Genomic DNA, 14,759 nt, shown 5'->3' on the forward strand with positions numbered 1-14,759 from the left:
TTTTAAAGCTCAACTAAAAATTTTCTTTTTCCTAAAGCTTTTAAAACTTGATGTTGTGCGGACTTTACACTGTTAGTTTTACCCTACCCTGTGCCTGCTTACCCTACCCTGTGCCTGTTTGCATTCTCTTCCCCTCCTTATTGTTTTACTATGATTTTATTAGATTGTAAGCCTATGCGGCAGAGTCTTGCTATTTACTGTTTTACTCTGTACAGCACCATGTACATTGATGGTGCTATATAAATAAATAAATAATAATAATAATAACTCTCCAAAAGGACCTGCTTGGATGCTGATATTAGAGCAGCCTTCCTCAACTTGGGGTGCTCCAGATGTGTTGGACTACAACTCCCAGAATGCCCCAGCTCTGGCATTCTGGGAGATGCAGTCCAACACATCTGGAGCGCCCCAGGTTGAGGAAGGCTGTATTAGAGGGTCCCCCTTTAAAAACAAAGATGCTCCAGTGTACAGCCACAGCCGTGACAGGCAAGACTCAGCTCCCAAAGAGGTTCAGGATTTCTTCAGCTTGTGCCTTGTCCAGATACCATTAGAGGAAATGGGAAGCAACAGCAGCAGCACCGCCTCTCCCATCATCAAGGCTGGCATTGACACACATTTCAAAAGGCGGATTGAAACACACGAAGGCTGGCAGGATTCCAAACAACAGACACACCTCCTGTGCAAACTCCCACCTCCTACTAGGACAAGAAAAAAACCCGCCGCTCACACGTAAATCTGGCCCAGGTGCAGCTCAAGTGCCGTCGAGCTGTAAGATCTTGAGCCAAACTGAGAAATCCAGGTTCAGTGTCCCCCTGAGTATACCCGGGCCATGTACCTAAAGGCACACCTATGTTCCAGTCAAGTCTCCACCAGTCTGCTCAAAGAAACCTAAGTCAATATCCTCTCTTGCCGTGTCTGTGAAGGGTTTTATCATGATGTGCTGCTCAGAGCTTTGGAGCAGGCAAAAGTACTTTGGGGGAGATTTGCAGCTCTTACTTGTTTCAAAGATCAGTAGCATGTCATGAGAAATCTTTTTCCCACCCCAAGAACGCTCGCAAGGAACGGGGTTGGGGGGAGAGAGAAGAGAACAGACCCATGGCAATCAGACATGGTTTGACTAGTTGAGACAATGCAAAATTCATGGGCCGATTCCCAGAAAGACACCACCAATGCTCTCCCAAGATGCCCCTTCTTTGTCATCACTCATCTAAGGGTTTCTTAGGCACAAAAACACCTATGGGCTGCAGGAACGCCACCTTGTCAGGGTAGATGTGTTCCTCCACCTTTCATATTAACGAACGCACACTCATTTTCCCCAAACCGAGCCCAGCTTCTATGGATCAACTAAGCATTGCCCCACTGTGGTGTAGTAAAGATGAGAACACAGCAGCCCTCCACAAAGCAGCCAGGAACTCCTGGAAATCTCTCAGCTGCAACCCTGTAATCACAGCCACATCCTTTGGTGGCTGTTAGACTTGGGAGGTGAGATGCAGAGAAAGGGGGGAGACCTCGAAGGTCCAGCTCAGCTCACTTTTGCTATCCAGAGCACCCATCGTTGCCAGCAGCAGAGCGGCTGGTTTCACAGGGGAACTTCTAGGTTGTAATCCAGTAATTACCGCACCCCTGACACGGCCCTGTGGGGGCATGGGAGTCAGTTCTGTCTCCCACATCCCTTGCAAGCTCCTCTTCTTATACCACTTTCTGCTGAACCCAGTCCCTAGGCCAATTAACTACCATATTTCTTCGATTCTAAGATGCCATCGACTGTAAGACGCACACCAATTTCAGTACCACCAACAGAAAAAAAGCTTTGATTCTAAGAAATAATAAACGCACCTGCGATTCTAAGATGCACCGTTTTTAGAGATGTTTATATGGGGGGGAAAGTGCGTCTTAGAATCGAATACGGTAGCTCGATATCTGCCAAATGTAGCCCGTGTTACTTCAAAACAAGTGGCCGAGTTCTGGTAGGCTGCCTCTAGAGCGAATGGGATGGGATCCAATTAGAAGTGCCTTCCCTTCCTCCTAAATTGCCACAATCGTGAAATGGGAGAGCCACCATACCCGGACCACTATTGGACTGGCAGTCTCCAAGAATGAGACAGGTGAAGGGGCCACGCTCCTGTGGCCCAATTCCCCAGCCCACGTCTCCCTTCCCTGTATCTCGACACAAGACGGCACCCCACAGTTCCAAATATGCCCCTCCTTTATTGACAGGCCCTGAACAAAGAGTTTATTTCTTCTTTTCCACATCTTGCTCCGCCGCTTCCTTGGCTCGCTTGGCCCGGATGCCAAAGAGCCGAGCGTTTGCCCGGGCCATGCGCAGGCTGGCAAAGGCTTTGAAGTTCTTCTCATCCTCCGAGATAACTCGGGCCTTCTCTTTTTTGTAGACCTAGGAGAGGCAAGAACCAGGTGGTTACTCACGAGCACATGCTGAAAAGCCACTGCTCTCTTCCTCGCTTCTGAGGCACCAGGAGCAGCCAAGAAGGCCAATATTTCCAGCATGCTCTAGTGCCCCATCTTAAGAGACTGAAAATACAGTTCTGCTTACACCCAGTCTCAAAGAAGGAAGCAGAACCCGGGAAGGGAGGACAACCAAAGTTAACGTTGGGAACTCACTGCCACAAGAAGTGAAAGGATCGCTACTGGTTGAGATGGATTTCAAAGAGGAGTGCACACATTCATGGAGGACGAGATTTAGCCACAGCTTCTAGCCTTTGTAATTTGAAACTATTAACATCCTGCCTTCTAATGTATTAGATTTCCATGGCAGCGTGTTTATTTACTGCATTTTTAGCCCACCTTTCTGCAAAAGCAAGCATGGCAATTGCCAATTCCAATGTACTAAACAATGTCATTTATTCAAGAATGACAGAACATTCAACCACTTAAACTGTAACTTTAAGGAATCGTTCTAGAATAGCTAAGAAACTCAGACTCTCTCAAGGGACTATTTCACTTAACGCAGCCTTCCTCAACCTGGGGCGCTCCAGATGTGTTGGACTGCATCTCCCAGAATGCCCCAGCCAGCTGGGGCATTCTGGGAGTTGTAGTCCAACACATCTGGAGCGCCCCAGGTTGAGGAAGGCTGACTTAACACTTCAAGTAGAAGCAGGACATGTCCCGTTGTTAAATCTAAATTTGAGGGGACAGAGCCAAGGAAATCCAGAGACTGGAGATTACTTACATTTTTGATGGGCATAACTGCTCCAGAAAGCTGTGTGGCCATCTTGAGCTCTTCTGCCTGTGGAGAGAAGAAAGGAACAATGGCAAAAGTCAGTAATAAACTACTTATTTCAACCCAACTTTGGACAACAGGAAAAGCCCTCGCTTGAGTTGTGTCACAGAAGTGCTGGGGGAGGAGCCTCTCAGGATCAACTCGAAGGAGATGGATTGGCTGATGGGCTGAGTTTCAATCACGCAGGGGCCCAAAAGTTTCTAACTTAGCAATTCCAGTACATATTTCAGAATACTATTTTAAAAATGTACTGCCCATTTGCCCCCTCTGAAGAAGGTGTCGCTCAAAGAGGCTTACAAATTATAAAAAGCACAACACCCTGTAATGGTCTAAACCAGCCTTCCTCAACCTGGGGCGCTCCAGATGTGTTGGACTGCATCTCCCAGAATGCCCCAGCCAGAGTTGTAGTCCAACACATCTGGAGCGCCCCAGGTTGAGGAAGGCTGGTCTAAACAGACCTACTATACTGTCATCACCCCAACTTTGCCCCAACACCACTGCTTCTTCCCCAATGTAGGCAGCTGCACTGTCCTTAATAAGACAAGGAGTTGGGTTACAATGCATGTACTTTGGATACTGGGGATATAATTAGAAGCTCTTTCGTTCCCCGATCCTGGATATGCACTCCTTGGAAGTGAAGTCTGCTTTTTTCTTGCGTGCCTTGTATCACAGCCTTCGCCCCAGGAGAACCGTTAGAAAAGAGGGCCCTTTCCACCCCGATACTTACTGAGCTGTCTCCTTTCTTGGGGGCAGAAGGTTTCCTGGGAAAGAGGATGAGCTTGGAGCGATATTCCTTCAGCCGCTGCACATTGGCCTGCAGGGCTTCTGTTGACCTGTTACGGCGCCTGGGATCCACCGAGATACCGACCGTCCGGGCAAACTTCTTGTTGATGCCGGCCATCTAAGGAGAGCACGATAACAGGACCCTCAATTAAAAGACAGTTGTGCATCGCCATCCCTAACCCTGCTGTGGAGTCAGAACAGTCATCAGCTGGAAAAGGGTTCAAGTCACAGTCATCACGGAGACTACAGAGATTCCGGAGACAGTGTCATCATCTGACTGTAAGCTCTCACAGGAACACGAGCGGTTTGCAAGGACTAACGAGAGACAAGCGTTGCCTGGATTCCAACGCGCTTGGACATTTTTTTGCAAGACTAAACTCTAAAGGGCTTCTTTTTCCCTTTTCTTTTTTGCTGCCTGAACATCCTCCTTCCGCAACTCACTCCGAACCAGTGGGGATTAGTACCATAACTGCTAGCCTTCAAAGATCTCAACGCATTTCTTTAAGAATACCCACCCCACTAAAACAGGTCTCAGTTCACCAAGAAATCTGATCTACTTCAACCAAGTTGACTGCTTATACAGGAGCCTCCTCAGCCACTGTATAACACACATCAGACTCTCAGAGACTCCAGTATCATAGATCACAGGCGAAGAACCTCTTTTAGTCTGAGGGCCAAATCCAATTTCAGAGAAACTCAACACATTGGTGGATATGGCTGAAGGCAACGTGGCATGGCCAAAGTACAAAAAAAACCAATGTATTTTAGCATAAAGCTCTTACTGGCAGTAACTAAGGCTCAGGAGAGGCATGTTAACATTTTAGATTGGGGGAAAATGGCACAAAAGTCAAGAACCCACCAAACAACTGGTGCTTGGGGGACCAGTGATGGAGCCAGGGAAAGGTGCGTAGCCTTCTGGGGAACTCCAGAGGGTTGGATTTAGCCCCCACACCTGAGGTTCTGCACCTGTCACGGATATTCCAAAAACAGAATCACCAGTTGTTTTCATCGGTTGTGGGGGGGGCACCCACATCCTTAGACACCTGCCCTTTTTACTCACTCTCAGCTCCTCCAAGCTGAATCCTCTACCGGCACGGACTTTCGTATGGTATCGCACAGTGGGGCATCTCACGATCGGTCTGATTGGTCCAGATACTGGACGTGGAGCGATACGACGAGCCTTTGCCTGGCGGGCCTTCCTCCTGGGTGAAGAAAGCAGCACAAAGAGGCTGTGTCAAAACCCTTCCTTCTCTCCAGCTAGAATCCTACCTGGGCTCCCTTACAGATAAAGCCAGGGAGGCAGCCAGAGCAAGAACCGAGTTCTATCTAAACTCCCAGTGGCAGTAACACAAAAAGCTACAGCCATCAGCTTATATGGGTTCAAGGGATCATCAAAGGAGTACAGCGATTCCAGAGAATGGTCATCATTCGGCTGAAGCACTGAGCAATGCTTGCACTCGCTTGCCTTTTGTGTTATCCAAGTCTACTGGTTGTTTCCTGAAAAATCTCGCCCAGAGAACATGCCACGCAGAGACTCAGCAGGGCACAAGACCTCACCTGCGGATCTTCCGGGCAGGCTGGTTGAACCACGTGGCCACTCGTCTTTGCCAGTCTTTGTGGAAGTGGGGCTTCAAGATCATGCCATTCCGGCTGGGCGCCATGACTGCTTACGTCCCTGAAAACACAAAGAGCCTAGATTAGACTCTTCACAGCCACAGTTCTAACAGCATACAAAATAGTTTATTTTGTAAATATTTTACAAAATATTTTATTTTATTTTCAAAGTGCTGGTTATGACCTATAAAGCCATATATGACTCGGGTCCAGGTTATTTAAAAGAACGTATTCTCCCTTATGAGCCTGCCCGTGCTTTGAGATCTTCCGGAGAAGCCCTTCTTTCAGTCCCACCTTCTTCACAGGCACGCTTGGTGAGAACATGGGAGAGGGCCTTCTCGGTGGCTGCTCCAGTGCTTTGGAATTCTCTTCCCGGGGATGCTAGGCTGGCTCCCTCCTTGATGAGCTTTCGGAAGCAGGCTAAAACCTTTTTGTTCCAGCAGGCCTTTGGAGAGTAATTTGGCCCTCCATCTATGTTAATGGCTTATAATTTCGTTGTGTATTTTAAACCTGGTGTTTTTTTAACATTTCTTTTCCTAGTTTTACAATGTATATTTTAAACTTTGTAAGACCGCCCTGAGGCCCAGTATTGGGCAAAAGGCAGGATACAAATAAATATAATAATAATAATTTATTGACCCTGAGAAGTATTTTGGAGACAGACACAAGGGTGGGTTCAACATGAACTGGCAGGGATTCAAGGTTGGCCTCCCCTGCCCAAAATGACATCCACAACACACCACGTTGTGGTGGAAGCCAAAGGGTTTGGATTTCTCTCTGGTGTCAATGGCTAGAAACAGGATAGGTAGAATGCAGGAAGGACACCAAAAATCCCTTTCAACCACCACTGATGAAGTTGCTCCCCAGAAGTTAGAAAAGCATTTCCTTTTAATGCCTTCAATGCTTACTCCTTTTCTATGTCAGCAACTTAAGTTATAAAACTGCTGTTAGAGCTTTCGGATTGACTAAATATTTATTTACGGGCTTCAAAATTTTGTTTAAATTCATAATGCCCTAAACCAGCCTTCCCAACCAGGGACCCTCCAGATGTGTTGAACTTCAACTCCCAGCAGCCAGCAATCCCAGAGCAGTTGCCTTAAACAGTTGGGAGGGCAGCAGGTTGGGGAAGGCTGCTGTGAGCAGCTTCTGTATGGAACTGTTAACATTTTAAGCTACTATATGGGCGTCTAACACATACCTTATAATCAACTTCTGACCTTTAAAATGCACATTTACATACACTGTTTGGATTTCAAATTGTGAACCATACAAGAAATTTTGATTTTGCTCTATGAAATGTTTATGGTTCATGTTGTGTCTATTAGCATTACCATACATCTTAATTTAAGAATAAGTTTTCATTTAAATCGCACTGTGTGATTTAAATGAAATCACAGTCCTTGATTTAATGAAATTCACAGGCCTTTCCAAATACAGTAAGCTAACTGCAGGGTTATAAACATACATCAATAGACACACTGGAACCCTACACACCCAGAACTTTGATTTTCAAGAATGCATGTAAACATGGCTCGTTGTTTTCTGACATGGATACTAATAAAAGAGGACAGTCAAGCAAAGTACTGGAGTAGTTCTAACAATTCCAGCGAAAGGAGGAGAGGAAAAGAGAAACACCAGAGTTCAGATTTATCCACAGAAAATTAAAGCTGAAAACTATCAGAAAAGGAGATGCTGCAAATTCATAGCCTTGAAAACAGAGGTGTTAACAAACAGGACTTGTCAATCAATGCTGGAACGCTGCAGGAGGGTGTCATGTTAGACGGAGGCTGCCCCTTGATCCAAAGAATGCAAAACTAAGACAAGGTCTGAACTCCTCAACAAATGGCCCATGTCCAGAGCATCAGGCTAGCATCATCCCCAGAGACAGCTGCCTTTCTGAGGTCCCAGGTCTCTTCTAGTCCTGCCACCCAAGCTCATTTTATCTGGAGATCTCACAAAGCAACCCAGAGCCCTTCTGCATGTGCTCCGACACTGAGCTATGGGCCCAAACTCAAAAAGATGCTTCGGGTCAGACTATTAGCCCAATGCCATCAATTCTGGAGTAGCACTGGCTCTTCTCCTGCAGATCTGACATGCCTGAGCCTGGGACCTACTGCATGCAAATGCAGCACCTTCTCACTGAGCTACAAAGCTGCCTCCAGACAGAGTCAGACCACCGGTCCATCCAGCCCAGTCTCCCCTGGCTGGCAGTGGCTCTCCTAGACATGCCGCTACAGATCCTTGGGGCTGGCAATGCCAGGGCTCGAACCTTCGATGTAAAACACTTTCTGCACCCTACCCACTGAGTTATAGGCCTACGCACCATGCCAGCCCATGCCGATAAATGGGATTTCTTACCTACTTCTCATTATAAAGAGACACATAAACATATAAAAGCCCAGCACCACCTTCTGCCCACGAAGCACGTGCTTGGCGCCTGGCTGCTCCTGAGGAACCCACGCAGTGGCCTTGTATCACAAAACCTGCTGCACCCCAAATGGGTTGGACTTCAGCTCCCATCAGGTCCAGCCAACATGGCCCAGTCTTCACCAGCAGCCATTCAGCAGGCTGTAACACAGCCTTCCTCAACCTGGAGCGCTCCAGATGTGTTGGACTGCACGTCCCAGAATGCCCCAGCTGGGGCATTCTGGGAGTTGTAGTCCAACACATCTGGAGCGCCCCAGGTTGAGGAAGGCTGCTAACAGAAGGAGCTGAGAAGGGAAGCTAGGTCATTCCAACAGCCCTGCTGAAAGACACGTGTTCCCCTCCCCTCATCCCGTTTTCCTTGCGTGTCTGCCTTTTTAGATTGTAAGCCTGCCGGGGCAGAGAAGTCTTGCTTCACTGATGGTTTGTAAGCGGCTCCGGGAGCCTTTTTGGCAGAGGAGCGAGATAAAAAACACTCAAAATAAGCATATAAACAGCCAGAAATGTTGGGAGTCCAAAACTTCTGGAGGGCACCAGGTTGGGGGAAGCTGCAGGGCCATGCGCCGCTTCGTACCCCGAAGGCCAAGCCCGGCACGGCTCTCGCTTAGTGCCAGGCTCGGCTCGGCTCCCACCGACCCCGCTTCTGCCCTGCCCGAGCCCCCATAACCCATCCGCCGCAACCCCGAGGCCCCCCAGGATCCACCCGGCTGCCTCAGAGCTCTCCCGCCTCGACGCAGTCCATGGATGGCGGCGGATAATCAACGAGGCCTCCCACGGCACAAGAACTCACCTCCCGGGAAAGAAAATGGCCGGCCGGAAAAAGAAAGAAGAGCCGCGAAGGACGCTGGGATATCGGAGCCGCCGCGCGGGGCCCGGCCTCAGGAAGTCGCGACGATTCGCTCGTTGAGGCCAATCAGAGGAAGGGGACCGCCTCTCTCGGCGTCAACTCTTCTATTGGACACGTCCCCTTGCCCTTAGCAAAGATGGCGCCCGACTTAAAGGGACCGCGGGCTTCATTCTGCTGGCTCTTCATGCAGCTGCCTCGGGGCAAGCCAGAGAAAACTTCCGAAGGAATGCTTACTCAGATATTATTATTATTATTATTATTATTATTATTATTATTATTATTATTATTATTATTATTATTATTATTATTTATTTATTTATATAGCACCATCAGTGTACATGGTGCTGTACAGAGTAAAACAGTAAATAGCAAGACCCTGCCGCATAGGCTTACAATCTAATAAAATCATAGTAAAACAATAAGGAGGGGAAGAGAATGCAAACAGGTACAGGGTAGGGTAAGCAATAATAACAATAATAATAATAATTTTATTTATTACCCGCCTCTCCCTTTGGATTGAGGCGAGGAACAACATTAGAACAGGAATCAATACATCTTAAAAATTCATGATTTTACATTGATCTGGATAGGCCTGCTGGAAAAGGCTAGTCTTTAAAGCTGCCTTAAAATCACACAGAGTTAATTTTACGAATCTCCTCCCGCAGGCTGTTCCACAATCTGGGGGCGACAGAAGAAAAGGTCCTCTGGGAAACTGATGTCAGCCTAGTTTTAGCTGACTGAAGTAAGTTCACCCCTGAGGACCTGAGTGTGCGGGGCGGACTGTATGGGAGAAGGCGATCCCGCAGGTAACCTGGACCCAAACCATTTAGGACTTTAAAGGTAATGACCAACACTTTGTACTTTGCCCGGAAACTAACTGGCAGCCAGTGGAGTGATTTTAATGTTGGGGTAATATGCTCACCCCTAGATGTACTGGTGACCAACCTGGCTGCCATATTTTGAACTAGTTGAAGTTTCTGAACTAGGTACAATGGTAGCCCTATGTAGAGTGCATTGCAGAAGTCAAGCCTTGAGGTTACCAGCGTGTGCACTACTGTCTTTAGGACTCTTAAGAAGGGGCGCAGCTGGCGTATCAGCCGAAGCTGATAGTAGGCACTCTTGGCTGTCGCATCTATCTGGGCTGTCATTTGGAGCGACAGATCCAGGAGCACCCCCAAACTGCGAACACAGCCTTTCAGGGGGAGTGTAGCCCCATCACTGTATGAACAACAGTGCTGGATCAGATGGGCTCTTGATCTGATCCATCATCAGGTTTCTGCTTATGCTCTTATCTTGCTTAATAAATCAGTACCAGCTAAAAGTTTTGCTTTGTTTATAGATTAGTTCCACCGGATGGTTCAGATCTGAATGCACCTCAACGTCTCATCAGAATGGGTCATCCACACAATGCAATGGCAGATTGTTAGCCATGCTGGCTATAAGGGGTCTCCCTTGCAGGATACCTCTGAATCCTGGGGTGGGGGGAGAGCAACAACACAGGATCGCACCTGTGGGCTTCCCGAATGCACTTTGTCATCTGCCATAGGAAGCTGGACTAGACAGACCCCCCCGCTCTGACCTGGAAAGGCAATTCTGCCATTTTTATAGAGACATAGAGCTAAGAATGCAACCTGTCTGTACTCTGCCTGAATGCCCATTACTAAGGGAGGGTCATAGGAGAGTGTCGTGTCACTTTCACGCCCTGCCTGCCTGGGCATCTGCTTGGCCACTGTGGAAAATAGGGTGTTGGCCTGCGAAGCAGCACAGCACTTACGTTTATTTATTTATTTAAAATATTTATATCCCGCCCTATATCATTAAGATCTCAGGGCGGCGTACAGATAAAAACATAACAGTATCGTTTTATACTGTATGTTTTTATCTGTACGCCGCCCTGAGATTTATTGTTATATATGTTTATTGTTATAACATATATAACAATAAAGATGTTAATGCCCTGCCCTGTATGCAAGTCTGCTGACAACGACTACATCACAGAGCTATTTGGAATAATAAATGAAAGCATTGGCCCTAATAAATATGTACTCCTACACTGTTCAGATGTGACTAAGCCCAATGCAATCTACCTAGAGCAGAAGGGAGCTAATAGCCACCTACATTTGTCAGGAACAAAGTGTGGACCGGATGTAAGAGACCTACAGCCTAATTGTTGATGCTCAGAAGCCAGGCTGTCTGTCAACCTATGCATGTTTACATGGAGATCTTACGGAGTTCAATAAGGCTTGCATGCAACAGTTTGTACATAGAATTATAGACTGTGTAACACTATGAAGAACTTTTTAAAAAACCTCTGTAGGAGCAGACAAAGTTAGTCAGCAACAAGCAAGGTGGGTCCTTTGGAAAATGACATTTTCTATCTACCAAGTCTGGGTGCCTCTCCACTATTAGCATTAGGAAGGGGGCAGGGGGATAGAATGCATTGCCTTGAACAGAGAGTATAGCGAATCACACATACTGGAAATGGCAGACCTTAAAGTTATGGATTGTATTGCAATGACTGAAATTTCGGAAGTGATGAAATAGGTATCAAATAATAAATTAGCGGGTGGTGGTTGAATTTTGTAGCAAAGCTCTATTTTTAATAGGTGGACAAGCTACAAGCAGTTGGAATGACTGCGAAAGACTCCATGTTTAGCCTGGAGAAGAGAAGATTGAGGGGAGACATGAGAGCACTCTTCAAATACTTAAAAGGTTGTCCCACAGAGGAGGGCCAGGATCTCTTCTCGATCCTCCCAGAGTGCAGGACACGGAATAACGGGCTCAAGTTACAGGAAGCCAGATTCTAGCTGGACATCAGGAAAAACTTCCTGACTGTTAGAGCAGTACGACAATGGAATCAGTTACCTAGGGAGGTTGTGGGCTCTCCCACACTAGAGGCATTCAAGAGGCAGCTGGACAAGCATCTGTCAGGGATGCTTTAGGGTGGATTCCTGCATTGAGCAGGGGGTTGGGCTCGATGGCCTTGTAAGCCCCTTCCAACTCTGCTATTCTATGATTCTATGATTCTACTGCAGACTGTGCTAGGTTATGGTTTCACAAGTGCAGTAAAGCAGGGTCTGTGGATAGGCAGGAGGAAAAACAGACAGAAAGAGTTGGGAAGAAGCAAGAAGGAGAATCCTGGTGGCCATCTCTCTCCAACCTGGAACTTAGTAATAGTAGGGTGCAAGATGGGGGTAGGATGTTAACAGTCCCTTTAATTCAAGAGCCTGCAGCAGGAGCAGTTTTTACATTTTATTTTCTTGAGATACAGCAGCCCAGTGAGAAATCAAAACAAGCCCTTCCAGTGTAAGAAGTTAAGAACACACAGATGCCCAGGACATAGAACAATGAATTTACTTCTCTGCTCCTGAATTTCTTTAAATATAATGTTGCCATACAGCCCAAATGTTAACCATTCATGTGCTAAAGTTGAGTTATTGTCAGCGGGGTTTGGTTAATCCACAGAAAATATATTGACCACGATTCAGGAACAATGTACCTTGCCTCACATTTCCATTTACAGACAGCGATCCGGTGCAGATTTCTTAACCGACCACTAGATGGTACACGCAGATCACTGGAGACTATTTTGCCAAGGCCCACTGGGGGAGATGGAGAATAGGGCTGCTTACGGAGGAGGTGGAGGAGGACTGAAAGGCTAGCTTTTCTTCTTTACGTACAACATCCCATTTTGAAATATATATTTCAGAGGATCACACCCCCAACAATTGTAAAGAGCAGCTCCTTCCACACTGAGGTAACTCAGAGGGAGAGAGAGTGAACATGATCACCCCATCTGAGCACAAGGGAAGATACCAAAAGAGTAAGCCTGAGAACTGCAAATTAAATGTTGGCAGGAGGAATATCAGGATGTGGGTTGTTCAGGGATACAGACAATAATCCTCACGGAAATAATCCCCATTAAGGGGTGGGGGAAGAGAATGAGGGAGACAGTGCAACCACCATGTGCTCTCTCTCTCTCTCTCTTTCTCTCTCTCTCTCTCTCTCTCTCTCACACACACACAGCTGTTATTGCACGGTAAGGAACAGTAATCCCTCCTTTCCCTTTGCCCTGCCACAAGCTGCTCCGGACACATGTTCAGTCTAACGGCTTCTGTAAGAACCAGATTCTCACAGAGGCTTATGACTTCTCTCTCTTCTCAAAGTCAATCTCCAGAACCCCACCAGCATAGGTTTTGTCTGCCCATGGCTTTGTAGCTAGGGCCCAGACCGGATAACAGAGGTCAAAGCAACTCTTGAGTCTCCACAGCCCACAAAGAGACGTGTGCAAAAGAGAAAGGCCCTGGTACCAAAAACATGGGTATATTGGGGGCCTGTAGTTACATCATTGCCGCTGTTAGGACAATTGAGGGATCTCGGGCATATGCCACTACCAAAAAGTAACACAAAGCAGAGAACAGCAGCTGCTGTCCCATGAGGACCAGGCCCTGCCCAGAATGACTGCACACACTCCTGTCTCAGGTGAATAATAAGGTGACCCAGAGGTGCAGGGGGCCTTCCCAAATGAGCCTTGAAGATGGTAACGGTGCATAAGTCCTGTTGACGACCTCAGACATCCCACTCTGCTCTCACTCGTTCTCAGAGCAAGGAAAGCCAAACCCTAACTGCATATCCCATCACAGAATTCCATCAGCACGGCCAACGCAGGCGAGGAGGGACTCTTCTTGCACAGTTAGTTCAGAAAGGAAGCCTCTAGCTCACTCCGCATCACGAACTGGCTTCAAACAGGTCTCAGGTTGGGTTCCTCCTCCTCCTCCTCCTCCTCTTGGCCGTGGGACTGCTGGGGTGGCTCTTCGTCTCCTGTGTCTTGCTTGTCTCTCTCGTCGTCAATCCAGCTCTGAGGAGAGATCATTTTCTTGGGCCCGTGCAGGGGAGGCCCAATCAGGGCTTCAATGTCATCATAGTTGATCACTTCCTTCTCCAGGAGGGCATTAACCAGCTAGATATGGAAAAGTTAGCAGAAGGTAAACATACGCATAGACACAGGCCACAAGCAACAGACACACGCAAACACACATACCACAGCCAGAGAAGTCTAACAATAGAAATGGGGCCTGATGTATTGCAGCTCAGCCTCCTATTGGTGGAAGCAAGGACCAACTTGCCACAGGATGGAGAAACAACTGGGTCAGAAAAGCACTCTCAGAGCTGTGGGGGTTTTGGGGAAAGGTATTAGCAGCAACTAGGGTAAGTTTTAAGGTAATGTTTTTTGCTTGACTCTCAAGGGAAGCAACATTTTTGAGAACTGTGGGCCAAATTTGGGAGTGAATTCACATTCTGGCATAGAGGTTTCTATCTCTATATGACAGATCCCATCAGGGGAGTGGGAAACATTTAGTCATAATCATAATAATATATTTGTTTATTTACACAAATAAAAACACCATAAAATACATACAACTAATTCAAACGTTTAAAACCAGTGCATCATTAAAAGCAGCACACCATTAACAGAAGTATCGTGTATGTGGTGCCAGGAATGCACAAATATAAATGAACTTTAATGTATTTATTTTTGACAAGTGTGTTTATGTGTGGGTGGTGTGGTGGGGTATTTGGGTACTGTCGCATCAGGACTCCCGGCCCCCAAGAGGGTAGCTTGCTCACTCTACAGCTCCAGCCATGTGCCTCTGCCTTTGCTTCCCCCGTTCTCTCAAAGCCTGAAAATGCTCCACGCCTCACTTTGCTTCTTGGCGCTATAAGGTGAAACAAAAGGCCACGACCCGTCCCGATAAGAGCGGCAGCCAACACTGTCTCCAGGACTCCGCAGAGGAATCATCCTAACAAGTGATCCTGTTTCTTCTCTTCATTCACTCCCAGCTGAGGAGTTCT

The 14,759-nt window shown here is 47.2% G+C and overlaps 2 protein-coding genes and 2 non-coding genes across 4 annotated transcripts in view; all 4 read right to left on the bottom strand.

Annotated features, from left to right (window-relative positions):
• Positions 1-2,188: 2,188 nt before the first annotated feature.
• Positions 2,189-8,951, bottom strand: RPL13 (ribosomal protein L13). The gene is made up of 6 exons (XM_063141143.1): positions 8,850-8,951; positions 5,579-5,696; positions 5,082-5,223; positions 3,966-4,139; positions 3,188-3,244; positions 2,189-2,392 (listed from the first exon to the last, which is right to left on the bottom strand). Exons 2-6 carry the CDS (start codon positions 5,680-5,682, stop codon positions 2,234-2,236), a joined length of 636 nt encoding a protein of 211 aa, XP_062997213.1. The 5' UTR covers positions 5,683-5,696; positions 8,850-8,951; the 3' UTR covers positions 2,189-2,233.
• LOC134409015 (small nucleolar RNA MBII-202) lies at positions 4,208-4,293 on the bottom strand. Its single transcript, XR_010026147.1, has one exon. It is a non-coding gene; the product is annotated as a small nucleolar RNA MBII-202 (small nucleolar RNA).
• Positions 5,369-5,448, bottom strand: LOC134409014 (small nucleolar RNA MBII-202). The gene has a single exon (XR_010026146.1). It is a non-coding gene; the product is annotated as a small nucleolar RNA MBII-202 (small nucleolar RNA).
• A 4,236-nt stretch (positions 8,952-13,187) lies between the features above and the next one.
• Positions 13,188-14,759, bottom strand: part of SPG7 (SPG7 matrix AAA peptidase subunit, paraplegin) — a 35,244-nt gene continuing 33,672 nt past the window's right edge. Inside the window, exon 17 of the mRNA XM_063141479.1 lies at positions 13,188-13,866. Within this exon, the coding sequence (XP_062997549.1) occupies positions 13,648-13,866 (219 nt within the window). The 3' untranslated portion in view covers positions 13,188-13,647. The remainder of the gene's footprint in view (positions 13,867-14,759) is intronic.

The sequence above is a fragment of the Elgaria multicarinata genome, chromosome 14, assembly GCF_023053635.1.
Source record: "Elgaria multicarinata webbii isolate HBS135686 ecotype San Diego chromosome 14, rElgMul1.1.pri, whole genome shotgun sequence".
Classification (NCBI taxonomy): domain Eukaryota; kingdom Metazoa; phylum Chordata; class Lepidosauria; order Squamata; family Anguidae; genus Elgaria; species Elgaria multicarinata.

Bases quoted from the DNA above. Each gene is read 5' to 3' on its own strand.
- RPL13 (XM_063141143.1), bottom strand. From the start codon at position 5,682: ATGGCGCCCAGCCGGAATGGCATGATCTTGAAGCCCCACTTCCACAAA. The intron at 3,245-3,965 runs GTAAGTATCGGG...TTCTCTCCACAG, and splicing joins CCAAGAAAGGAGACAGCTCA to GCAGAAGAGCTCAAGATGGC. The intron at 2,393-3,187 runs GTAAGTAATCTC...TGCCTCTCCTAG, and splicing joins CAGTTATGCCCATCAAAAAT to GTCTACAAAAAAGAGAAGGC.